This window comes from Palaemon carinicauda, chromosome 14 (genome assembly GCF_036898095.1).
Source record: "Palaemon carinicauda isolate YSFRI2023 chromosome 14, ASM3689809v2, whole genome shotgun sequence".
In the NCBI taxonomy this organism is placed as follows: Eukaryota; Metazoa; Arthropoda; class Malacostraca; order Decapoda; family Palaemonidae; genus Palaemon; species Palaemon carinicauda.
The window spans coordinates 119509743-119523678 of record NC_090738.1 but is presented as its reverse complement, the minus strand read 5'-3'; the positions used below and the strand labels follow the sequence as shown (position 1 = coordinate 119523678).

At 35.6% G+C, this 13936-nt stretch overlaps 2 protein-coding genes across 2 annotated transcripts; both read right to left on the bottom strand.

Moving 5' to 3' along the window:
• Nucleotides 1–3028: 3028 nt before the first annotated feature.
• Nucleotides 3029–4347, bottom strand: LOC137653263 (actin-2, muscle-specific-like). Its single transcript, XM_068386634.1, has one exon. The coding sequence runs from the start codon at nucleotides 4275–4277 to the stop codon at nucleotides 3144–3146; it is 1134 nt and encodes a 377-aa protein (XP_068242735.1). The 5' UTR covers nucleotides 4278–4347; the 3' UTR covers nucleotides 3029–3143.
• An 8019-nt stretch (nucleotides 4348–12366) lies between these two features.
• On the bottom strand, nucleotides 12367–13689 carry LOC137653690 (actin-2, muscle-specific-like). Its single transcript, XM_068387266.1, has one exon. It carries the CDS (start codon nucleotides 13606–13608, stop codon nucleotides 12475–12477), a length of 1134 nt encoding a protein of 377 aa, XP_068243367.1. The 5' UTR covers nucleotides 13609–13689; the 3' UTR covers nucleotides 12367–12474.
• Between the last annotated feature and the right edge of the window lie 247 nt (nucleotides 13690–13936).

Genomic DNA, 13936 nt, shown 5'->3' with positions numbered 1-13936 from the left:
AGAAAACAAACTCGTTGATGATGCTACTCTCTTTGCATCAATTCCATCTCCTGAATGTAGATCTGGGTTTGCTGAATCCCTTCATAGAGATCAAGCTAAAATTAATGCATGGTGCAAATTATGAGGTGACATAAAGGTGAATAAAACTCAAAAGTATTATTGTAAGTAGGTCGAGAACAGTGGCTCCTAAATATCCGGATCACAGCATTGATAGTTTCTTTAACTCCGCATCACTATTTTGAAATTTTAGGTGTGATTCTCGACGGCAAATTTACTTTTGAGAAACACATTAGGTCGGTGATCAGTCTACTTTGAAGAAATCATTTAATTGTTTTATTCTACCTTGTTTCGAGTATTGTTCACCAGTCTGGTCTCCAGCTGCTAATTCCCATCTTAATTTGTTGGACAGGAACTTAAGATATACTGAATTTCTTATTCCTGAACTACATATTAATCTCTGGCACTGTCGTTCTATAACTTCGTTATGCAAGTTGCATAAGAATTTTCATAATTCTGACCAGCCTTTACATTTATATCTTCCCGGACAGTACCTTCCTGTTCGTAATACTACGTATGCAGTTAATTCTAAAAGTCATGCCTTCTCCATCATTACGCTCAATATTACACAGTATTCCATAAGTTTTATCCCAACTAGTCGCAAGTTGTGGAATGATCTTCCTAATCGGGAACTTGAATCAGTTGAACTTCTAAAGTTCACAAATGCAGCAAATGAACAGATTGACATAAGACTCTTTTTACAGTTTATATATGAAAGATCTGTTTTAATGTTGTTGATGTTCATAAAATATTCTATTCTAATTGTTCATTACCTCTCATATAGTCTATTTATTTCCTTATTTCCTTTCCTCCCTGGGCTATTTCTCCATGTTAGATCCCTTGGGCTTATAGCATCTTGCTTTTCCCATTAGGGGTGTAGCTTAGCTGGTAATAAAAATAATCAAGGAGTCATCGTCTTCGTCCTTCAAGTTTTGTTAGGGTTTAGTTTCATGCCTCATAATTTGCGCCAGCACTAATTTGAATTAGTTCTCTATTAAGGGATTCAGCATCACAAGATCTGCATTCAAGAGATTGAATTGAGGCAGAGTAGAATCATCTGCATATGCAACACCCTTATTTTCAAGGCCAAAACACATCCTATTTGTATAGTATGAAAGGAAATGGGCCAATAACATTACACTGAGGAACAACAACTATTTATTGCAATCTATTACTTCAAAATTCAACAATAATACTAAGAAAAGATTAAGCTACTTCCAACTACTTTAGTTTGAAAACAGAGGACTCATGATTTAAATGGTCAAAGGCCGCACTAAAATCAAAGCCAATCATACGAACTTCCTAACCACAATCAAGGGATTTCTGCACAGCTCTGGAGATTATAAGAAGGGCACCACCTAATTCAAAGCCTTTGCGAAATCTAAACTGCAAACTCAGGAAGAGATCATTACTTCCGGTATTCCTATTTGAAACACTTTTCCAAAACTCTAAATTATGTGGGAATTATGTATATCAGGCAATAATCTGCAAGATACAGCTGACAAAAAAAAAAAAAAAATTACCGAATGGAGTAACATTACTAGTTCTACAACGAGTGTTAAAAGAACCTCTTCTCGCCAACTTGAGGAGCTAAGATATCGGCGGTTTTTTACCTTTATAAACAACAAAGGAAAAATATAATTTGGGTCTACACCTCCTTAATCATTAAGGTCCATCAAGAGTGCTTTGAGTTCACCGGACCGAAAAGCTAAACTAGTTAGTTTAGCCACAGCAAACCAGGAATGAGAAAGATCGAGTTTCTCACTACTCTCCTTACTGTCTAACAAATAAGCCAAAATGGCTACTTTTCCTTTGGACACTGAGTGACAGAGCCATCTGGTTTAAGCAAATCAGGAACTGTTAAGTCTACACAGCAAAGAGTACAGATTTAAGGGTAGCCCACAAATTATGTTCAAGGGTTGTACAAGAAAGGGTTTCTTCTAAACTCTCTTAGCAACAGATCTTTACTGAGTATAGTTATTCCTAATCAAATATATGTTACCCTTTCAAAGATGATAGCCCTGATTCTCCGAATAAGAACTTCTATAGTCATCATTGAACTAGGGTCTCTCTATCACTCGGAATTATAGCTCACGAAATGAGATAAAACACGCTCAATACAATTGTCACCATTTAAAATGCAAAATATCAAACAAAATGCAATGTGTTTATATATACAGACAAAAACGCACACATATATACACACACAAGCACATACACATACTGTATATTTGTGCATATTCCAAAGAGAGAGAGAGAGAGAGAGAGAGAGAGAGAGAGAGAGAGGGGAGAGAGAGAGAGAGAGAGAGAGAGAGAGAGAGAGAGAGAGAGAGAGAGAGAGAGAGAGAGCTTCTTCAGGTGTGATCCTCTTCCATTCTTAGCAAATAATTGGAAACCTTAATTCAAAAAGCTTCAAAACTTACGGCAATCTCAAAGAGGTGAATAAGGTTTAACATGAGGCTATATAGTACTTATCAGGAACATTCCTAAATTGAAAGCAATCATTTTATTCATGAAGAAAAAGAAGTTATTTACGGAGAAATATTAGCATTAACCTTTCATAGTGCAAATTTTGGTAGAAGTGCAATTTGGTAATAGAAATTGAATTGCCACATTGAACCTTAAACAAGTGAAAAAATACATGACTGAAAAAACAGGACATGATAGAACCTCTATAACAGATCATGCATGATAAGTCAAAGTCAACAAGAATGACATATTGAAGGTTCTCTTTAGAAATATGAACTTTTCACTGAGCTTGAAAACTATAAGAAAAAAAATGAAAATACATATGATTCCATCATTCAAGTTATAAAGATCAATATAAAAGATCGCAATATTTTACAAACATCGTGGGTGATAAATAGATTGCATGCCGATGTTTACCATACTGAAGATGTATATTCCTGTAGAAAGGATATTATTTAATTTGAAAAAAAAATACCGAAGATAATGGTATAATAAGAAAAACTTTACTCCATAACCTTTTATTACAATAAAACAAAATTTATATTTGTTTCATGGAATGAAGGAAATTCTCCAAAATTCGAGATTAAGAATAAACAAAAAATACAAATATCTCATGCTTAAAAGCACTTGCGGTGAACAATGCCGGGGCCAGACTCGTCGTATTCCTCCTTGGTGATCCACAAGGCCTGGAAGGTGGAGAGAGAACCAAGGATGGAACCACCGATCCAGACGGAGTACTTCCTCTCAGGGGGAGCGACGATCTTGATCTTGATGGTAGATGGGGAGAGAGCAGTGACTTCCTTCTGCATCCTGTCAGCAATACCAGCATACATGGTGGTACCACCAGACATGACAATGTTGGCCAAAAGGTCCTTCCTGATGTCAATGTCGCACCTCATGATGGAGTTGTGGACGACTTCATGAACACCAGAAGATTCCATACCAAGGAAGGAGGGCTGGAACAGGGACTCGGGAGCACGGAAACGCTCGTTGCCGATGGTGATGACCTGACCGTCAGGAAGTTCATAGGACTTGTCAATGTTGGAGGAAGCAGCAGCAGAGTTCATCTCATTCTCGAAGTCTAGGGCAATGTAGCAAAGCTTTTCCTTGATGTCACGAACAATCTCAAGCTCAGCGGTGGTGGTGAAGGAGTAGCCACGCTCAGTCATGATCTTCATCAAGTATCTGGTGATGTCTCGACCAGCCAAGTCCAATCGGAGGATGGCATGGGGAAGAGCAAAACCTTCATACACGGGAACCATGTGGGAGACACCATCACCAGAGTCACAAACCTCACCAGTGGTACGACCAGAGGCGTAGAGGGAGAGCACAGCCTGGATGCAAACATATGTGGCAGGCATGTTGAAGGCCTCGAACATGATCTGAACCATCTTCTCACGGTTGGCCTTTGGGTTGAGGGGAGCTTCAGTGAGCATGGTGGGGCACTCCTCAGGGGCAACACGGAGCTCATTGTAGAAGGTGTGGTACCAGACCTTCTCCATGTCGTCCCAGTTGGTGATGATACCATGTTCGATGGGGTACTTAAGGGTGAGGATACCACGTTTGCTTTGGGCCTCATCACCGACGTAGGCGTCCTTCTGACCCATACCGACCATCACACCCTGGTGACGGGCACGGCCAACGATGGAGGGGTAGACACATCGAGGAGCGTCATCACCAGCAAAGCCAGCCTTGACAAGACCGGAGCCATTGTCGCAAATAAGCACTGAAGCCTCTTCTTCGTCACACATGGTGGTGGTTGGTTATGGTCAGTTATGGAGTGAAGTGGTTTCCTGAAATTTAAGTATAAGAATTTCTTTAGTGTTTTTATACGGTGGAAACAAAATACTCGAAGCTAAAACATGCAAATCCCTAGTATTCTGCAATATACTGTACATAAATGTAACGGAAAAAAAAACCCATAAGGACAACGTCTGCATGTACTATACATATAAAAAGTCAAGTATGGAATCAATTATTTTAAATGTATAGGAATAGGTTCTATCTGCCAATTGTATTTTCTTGTTTCAAATTACTTATGAAATAAGTAAAAAATTAGTCAATCTGATGTGTAAGGAACATTGGTTAATAACTGAACATACGAGGAGTTATAGCTATGAAAATATTTCAATAAATCTAAGATAAAATCTAATCCTGGTAATGACACCAGTCCCTATTGGGAAAATAAATGTTTAAATCTTTGTAAGTTGCCGTATGAAAATATAAATTAGACCAGACAACAAATATTTTCAGGCCTTTTTCTCTTAGCAAATGCTTATTTGAAGGGGATTACAGCAAACTGTAAGGTACCTTGACTTTAACTATACGAAATTTATATTTAATTTTTTTGCTTCTTTATATTTTATGAAGCACTTTCGAAATATGAGAGGTTAAGATACTTTTTCTCTTTCATATTTACGAAACTCTTGAACATATTTAGTATTACGTTCTTCCTGGCCAATGTCATCCATTTGGTCAATACTAAGATACATACTAATACATTGCCATGGGGCTACAACAGGAAATGGTCTCTTTTCCTAATGCATCCATAACTTCACCTTCTTTCCAATCATGATCTCATATACCCTTACTATTAATGTTTTTTTATAGCAATCAAAGTTATTACAATCATTAAAGTTCTAATTATGCCATCGGTTTGTGAAGTTCACGGAAAAGTACAGGTTACAAAGATATATTACTATCAAAATATATCTGTCAGATCCCGGGAGCAATGCTATAATTCAGCGCAATAATAAAGGATCTTATATTTTCAATCCTTACTATACAGCTAAATTATTTAATAGTCAATAAATTTACACTTGATTCTGTTCCAAATCATGAGAATTATCGGTACCCCACTATTCTGTAATATTTAAATTTCATTGAATTTACACTTGACTTATAAAATCAATTCTAGAAAACTCGATCTGTTCTTCATATAGATGTTTTAAAGATTAAACGTCTACTGAATTAGAATTCATCAAATATAGATTAACTGGTTTTTATATTACATGTGAAACGCAAGAATATGGTCTTCTTTTCGATTCACAAACCATATGACTGTGTTTGAACTAGAAGTTGAGGGTGCCCAACTAAAAGAAAATATATATTAGAACGTATACATTTTCGAAGCTGATTTGGTACGTAAACTGGATCTTATCAATCTTTGCACTAGAAATTTTCAGATATTGAAACGTTGAGAAAATGGTCTGTTTGTCATGTCGTAGAACTTATTGGAATATTTGTAAATCGGAGTAAATGATTATTTACTATTCTTCGATTGGCGTTTCATTGTAAGTCATTTGGGAAAAATTGGTACATAGTGAAATGTATTATCGAACCATAAACTGATTGTTTATTTCAATAAACCACAAATAATTTAACGTATCATGATAAAGTTACAGCTATCAAAAAAGGAAATTTCTACTTCCTAGTTTATAAAATCTCTGTGCAATATTTTTGTCTGCAAAAGACCGTGGCTTTAGGCAAGGCCTATTTCCAGTAGTGAACTTCACTATCGTTGCATTTTCCTAACAAACTTCTTATAAGTAATGTTCCTCTACAAATAAACTTCAAATAAAAACGGTATTTTCAATTAATTTCTTATTCCATTTGCAATAGGAATAGGGAGTTCCCTTTAGACAGTAAGATCCACGTACCCTGCTCGAGCCCAGAAAACTAAGACGGCCAGTGTAACAAAAATTCTTATATACCATGTCAGAGGAAGTCCTAATCCCTTTCGCAGGAATTTTTTTCACGCCCCCGCCAAATCATTTACAGAAACCGGGAACCGAAGAAGAATTTTAGACCCGAATAGGCTATTACTGCGAAGAAACAATCCTTTAAGCTTACATGAACATAACGTGCTTTGGTCCTTGGATGCTCTCTAGGAAGGTAAGGGGCAAGGCCTTGTGTTTTTGGCCACCAGGAAAGAACTTTTGCTTGCATGTGTTCGAGCTATGAAGTATCTTTCTTTATTCACTAAATTATTACCTTTATGTATCGACAAGGAAGGTGATGAGTAATCACGGTATGGCTTATTGAAGATATTTTATGCGATCATGAATGCGCTGTATGGCCATTTTCTGTAATTCGAGTAAAAGGAAATTTGTGATGAATGATAAAGTAAAACAATGCTGAAAAAAAAAAAAAAAAAAACAATAGCTTTGCAAAGCCAAGTGAAAAAGTACATGAATGTTTAGCATATGTTGTTGGAATAATAGATAGCGGAAAATCCAATGATTACATATATGTATTAACAAGATGAATGCAACCGATTAAACTGAGAAGAAACAGTCCATAAAAGTAATACTCGGGCGAGCCAAACAGCCTAAGCGGAAAGGAAGGACGAACTCAACTGAAATAAAAAGTAGTAATAGTGCCAAGATGATTTTCTTTGTTAGTATACATGAACAATAAATAGATTTAGTGTAAGTGAACTCTATATATATATATATATATATATATATATATATATATATATATATATATATATATATATATATATATACATATACATATATATATATGTATATATATGTATATATATATATATATATATATATATATATATATATATATATATACACACACACATAAATGTGTGTATACGTGTAGAAATCGCAAATGAATGAATTAATTCCATCCTGATATCGAAGGTCATTGACGCCGACAGAAATCGCGAAAACCAACCAGTATATAGACATAACATGGGGTTTGACCTAGAAAAGATCGTTGCATATGCAGATAATGCTACTCTCGTTGCATCAATTCAATCTCCTGAATATAGATCTAGGGTTGCTAAATCAATTAATAGATATCAAGCTAAAATTAGTGCATGGAGCAAATTATTGAGCATGAAGCTGAATACTAACAAAACTCAAAGTATGATTGTAAATAGGTCGAGGACAGTGGCTCCTGAACATCCAGATCTCAGTATTGATAATATTTCTTTAATTCTGTATGACATTTTAAAATTCAAGGTGTGATTCTCGAAAGAAAATTTACTTTTGAGGAACACAATAGGTCTGTCTCTACTTGAATTGCACAAGAAATTGGCTTACTGAGAAAATCTACCTAGTTTCTAGTATTGTTCTCCTATCATGTCTTCTACTGCTGATTCTCATCTTAATTTGTTAGACAGGGACTTAAGGTCTACTCAATTTCTTATTGCTGATCTAACTTTCAATCTCTGGCACCGTCTTTTATTTACTTCGTTATGCATGTCGCATAAGACTTCTTAAATCTGACCACCCTTAACATTCAGATCTTGCCGGACAATACCATCCTGTTCGTAATGCTAAGTATGCAGTTAATTCTAAGTCATGCCTTCTCCATCATGATGCTTGATATTACACAGTATTCTAGAAGTTTTATTCCAACTGTGATCAAGTTATGGAATGACCTTCCTAATCAGGTAGCTAAATCGTTAGAACTTCAAAAGTTCAAACTTGCAGCAAATGTTTTTACATAATGAACATGCTGACAAAAGTCTATTTTTATAGTTTATAACTGAAAGATCTGTTTTAATGTTCATATAGTTCTTGAAATATTTTATTTTAATTGTTCATTACTTTTCATATAGTTTATTAATTTCCTTATTTCCATTTCTCACTGGGTTATTTTCCCCTGTTGGAGCGCTTAGGCTTATAGCATTCTGCTTTTGCAACTAGGGTTGTAGCTTAGTTAATAATAATAATAATAATAATAATAATAATAATAATAATAATAATAATAATAATAATAATAATAATAATAATAATAATATAGGAAATAACCTTGCCAATAGAGAAAAATAAAACACCTGAGCCGGAAACAAACGTAATAAGAGGAGGAGTAAAGAAAACATTAAAACGCATGAAAAGGGGTAAAGCAGCAGGTCAAGATGGATTAACAATTGATTTAATAATAGATGAAAGTGTTTCATAAAAGTAAAACTCGCTGAACATTTCACAAAATATCAGCATGAATTCTTTATACCTACAGCTTGGAAAAACTTTACCATTATACTTATTTACAAAAATGGAGAAAAAAAAAACCTTGAAAATTATCGCCCAATAGGTTTAATTTTCATAATATATAAAATATTTACAAAGATTATATTAGGCTGAATAGAAAGGCAGCTAAACTTTAATCAACCAAGAGAGCAGGCAGGCTTTATATGTGGGTATTCCATAACTGACCATATCCGTGTAATTAACCAGCTAATATAATAATCAATAGTACGACAAACCACTATGGATGGCATTTAGAGACTATGGGAAAGCTTTTGGTTCTGTCAAAACCTCAGCAGTAATGAAAGCCCTTTAAAAACAAGGAATAGATGAATCTAAAGTTAGAACGCTTGAAGATATCTATACAGAAAGTACAGCAATCTTAACTCTACAAAGAGATATTGAGAAAATTCCAATTGAGAAAGTAGTGAGAAAGGGCAACCTCATCTCTCCTAAATTATTTACAGCATGCCTGAAAGAAGTTTTTAAAAATTTAGAATGGGAAAATGTAAGGGGAATACCTTAAATACTTGCAGATGCCATAGTTATGTTTAATGAATAAAGGGAGGAATTGTAAAAGATGATAAAAGCAAGCAGAAATGTAGGACTGATAATTAATATGAGAAAAACTAAATAACATTCAATAAAAATGCAAAAAGAAAATAAATAAGAGTTATGAAAATACCTTTAGAGATTGTTAATGAATATACGTACTTACGACACACATGTGGTGTTTCCCCAGGACACGAGAATGAAATTAAAAGAGGGATAAGCATGGGATATAGGGCTTTTGAAAAAAAAAATGAGATTACGAAAAGTTACATTCTACTTTCTCTAAAAAGAAAAGTAATTAAGTAGATGGTCCTACCACTATTAACTTATGCATCAGAAACTTGGGGCCTTACTAAAGCTTCAGAAAATAAGCTAGTTACAACTCAAAAGAGATATGGAAGGAATAACGATGGGAATAACACTAAGACAGAAAATGAGCAATATGGATACAAGAAAAAACTAAAGAATTAGATATTCTAACAGCATGCAAGAAAAATAAATGGATATGGGAAGGACATATAATGCGAATGACATATAATAGATGGACATTGAGAATATAACAATGGGTCGCTAGAGAATGCAAAAGAATCAGGGAAAGGAAGAGAAGACGATGGATTTTAGAATTAAGGAAGTTTGACCGTGTGGACTGGCATAGAAATACAATATAAAAACACACGCAAGTGGAGGGAAAAGTCTGAGACCTTTGTTCTGTAGTGGACTAGTAACGGCTGATAATATATATATATATATATATATATATATATATATATATATATATATATATATATATATATATAATTACTAACTACAACCCTAGTTGGACAAGCATGATGTTCAAAGATCAAGCGTTCCAACAGGGTAAAATAGCCCAATTAGTAAATGAAACAAGGAAATAAATAAGCTTCAAGAGAAGTAGTGAACAATTAAAATGAAACACGTTAGCAACAGTAAGAACAATAAAATAGATCTTTCACTTATGAACTATAAATCCTTCAGAAATCAAGAGGAAGAGAAATAGGATAGAATGGTGTGCCCGAGTGTACCTTCAAGCAAGAAAACTCTACCCCGAGACAGTGCAAGACCATGGTACAGTGGCTATGGCACTACCCAAGACTAGAGAACATTGGTTTCATTTTGGAGTGTCCATCTCCTAAAAGAGCTACTTACTATAGCTGAAGAGTCTCTTAAACCCTCAGCAAGAAGAAACCAACCACTGAACAATTACAGTGCAGTAGTTTGTCCCTTTAGCAAAGAAGTCTTGTTTGATAACCTCACTGTTGTCAGATGTATGAGGACAAAGGAGAATATGGAAAGAATAGGCAAGACTACTCGATGTATGTGTACGAAAAGGAAAATGAGCCGTAACCAGAGAGAAGGATCCAAAGTAGTACTGTCTGGTGAGTCAAAGGATCCAATATCTCTACCGGTAGTATCTCAACCGGTGGCTAGTACCCTGGCCAATATTTCTATATTAGGACAGGGACGTCCTAATCGCTTCCGCCAACAAATGCTTACAGCTGCGCCAAATGAAAAAATATGTCTTGGCTGCCCACAATCAATTTGTGTGCGGGGGATGTGGCCTGGTTACCTTATGTGTTTGTCTTCTGTGCTTAGGCCACTACCTAGGATCTATTTGCATGTGTTCATTTAAATGTCTCATTTCCTTCAACCTTTTTATCTAATGCGTCGGAAATGAATGGTTGGGTTAGTAAATATATTGTCCTACATTTGAATATGATATACCTACTGATATTTACTGATATTTACATTGATTGAAATCACGTGTGCTTGTGATATATGTTCATTTAAAATTACCAAGTGTTGCAAACTCACAATTCAGCTATCATGGTGGAGATGGGTTTATTTTAAGTCTATGAACAAATTCCCGAATTCGACAGGAATATGTACGGGGAATTGTCATAAACTTTTATCTCTCTTGATCGCTCAGTCGGTAGAGGCTCTACAGGCATAGTTTCCAGCCGAACAGGTGGGGGTTCGAATCTCCACCCGGCCAAAAGCTGGTACCATAAAATGAATTCTAGGTGGATGTATATTCCCAAGATAGAATTCGGTATTAAATGCCATTCGTGGGTGATATTTACATATATATATATATATATATATATATATATATATATATATATATATATATATATATATATATATATATGTATATACATATACAGTATATAATATATATACTTATTTATACAATATCATGCGCACAAACACATAAACACACACACACACACACACACACATATATATATATATATATATATATATATATATATATCATCATCATCTATGCTTCTCTGTATGATACGAGAGCTACTACAAGGCCAAAGGATATATATACATATGTATATATAATATACACATATATATAATATATATATTCATATTTATATATATATACTGTATATTTATATTTATATATATATATATATATATATAAAATATATATATATATATTTGTGTCTGTGTGTGTGTGTTTTGCAGCCCATTATTCTGTGACTACGGTGTACAATTCTGAATATCAATGTCATGATTGGGGTCCTGCATATGTGGATGTGATACTAAAGAGAATAAAATTATGATATTTGGTATGTTCATGGAGACAAGAAAATATTATTATGGATTTAGAAAACCGTAAGTAAAAAGGCTCAGTGTACCACATTGAACCCTTAAACAAGTGAAAAAATACAGGAATGAATCAAACGAACATGATAGAACCTCTATAACAGATCATGCTTGATCACTCAAAGCAAAAAAAAAAAAAAAAAAAATGACATGTGCTACAGTTTCTCTATGGAAATGTGAACTTTTACAATGTGCTTGGAAACTATCTGATTGTATATATTAATGTTATCATAGTGTATTTATGTGGGAGTTTTTCCTTTGAAATAAATTCTACTCACGACTTTTTGTGAATATACGTCTTTTATTTCTTTCACTAAAGCTATGAGATAAATCTTGTTAATTATTCTACTTGCAATGACAACTTTTCTTTTATACTATGGTCAAATTAACAAAAGGATATTAAACTTTTCTTAATATGTGAAAAAATCAACAAAACTTCGAGGTAACCATTTTCAATCGAAATCTCAGTTTTCAAAGGAAATCAGAAAAAAAGGAAATTACATATGATTCCAACATCGAAGTTATAGAAATCAATATAAAATATTGCAATATTTTATAAATATGGTAGAAGATATATAGACAGTATATACCTGTAGAAATTATATAAATTAATAAAAAAAACTGAAGATAATGGTATAATAAGAAAAACATCACTCCATAACCTTTTATTGATATGAAACAAAATTTATCCCTGTTTTATGGAATGAAGGAGTTCTCTGAAGTCGAGGATAAAAATAAAAAATATACAAATATCTCATGCTTAGAAGCATTTGCGGTGGACAATTCCGGGGCCAGACTCATCGTATTCTTCCTTAGTGATCCACAAGGCCTGGAAGGTGGACAGAGAACCAAGGATGGAACCACCGATCCAGACGGAGTACTTCCTCTCAGGGGGAGCGACGATCTTGATCTTGATGGTAGCTGGGGAGAGAGCAGTGACTTCCTTCTGCATCCTGTCAGCAATACCAGCATACATGGTGGTACCACCAGACATGACAATGTTGGCCAAAAGGTCCTTCCTGATGTCAATGTCGCACCTCATGATGGAGTTGTGGACGACTTCATGAACACCAGCAGATTCCATACCAAGGAAGGAAGGCTGGAACAGGGACTCGGGAGCACGGAAACGCTCGTTGCCGATGGTGATGACCTGACCGTCAGGAAGTTCATAAGACTTGTCGATGTTGGAGGAAGCAGCAGCAGTGTTCATCTCACCCTCAAAGTCCAGGGCAATGTAGCAAAGCTTTTCCTTGATGTCACGGACAATCTCAAGCTCTGCGGTGGTGGTGAAGGAGTAGCCACGCTCAGTCATGATCTTCATCAAGTATCTGGTGATGTCTCGACCAGCCAAGTCCAATCGGAGGATGGCATGGGGAAGAGCGAAACCTTCATACACGGGAACCATGTGGGAGACACCATCACCAGAGTCGCAAACCTCACCAGTGGTACGACCAGAGGCGTAGAGGGAGAGCACAGCCTGGATGCAAATGTAAGTGGCAGGCATATTGAAAGCCTCGAACATGATCTGAACCATCTTCTCACGGTTGGCCTTTGGGTTAAGGGGAGCTTCAGTGAGCATGGTGGGGCACTCCTCAGGGGCAACACGGAGCTCATTGTAGAAGGTGTGGTACCAGACCTTCTCCATGTCGTCCCAGTTGGTGATGATACCATGTTCGATGGGGTACTTCAAGGTGAGGATACCTCTCTTGCTCTGGGCCTCATCACCGACATAGGCGTCCTTCTGACCCATACCGACCATCACACCCTGGTGACGGGCACGGCCAACGATGGAGAGGAAGACACATCGAGGAGCGTCATCACCGGCAAAGCCAGCCTTGACAAGACCAGAGCCATTGTCGCAAATAAGCACTGCAGCCTCTTCTTCGTCACACATGGTGGTGGTTGGTTATGGTCGGTTATGGAGTGAAGTGGTTTCCTGAAATGTAAGTAGAAAAATTTCGTTGGCATTTATAGTGGAAACATGATACTCAAGGCTAAAACATGCAAATCCCTAAATATGCTGCAAACCACATAAATTTAGCAGAAAACGCCATAAATGCAAGCGTCTGCAAGTACTATACATAAAAAATTCAGGTACTATATATAATCATTCATTTTAAATGTATAAGTATAGGTTCTATCTGACGAGTGGAATTGCTTGGTTCAAATTACTTATAAAATATACAAAAATTTGTAATCTTTCCCTAAAAAAATTAAAGAAA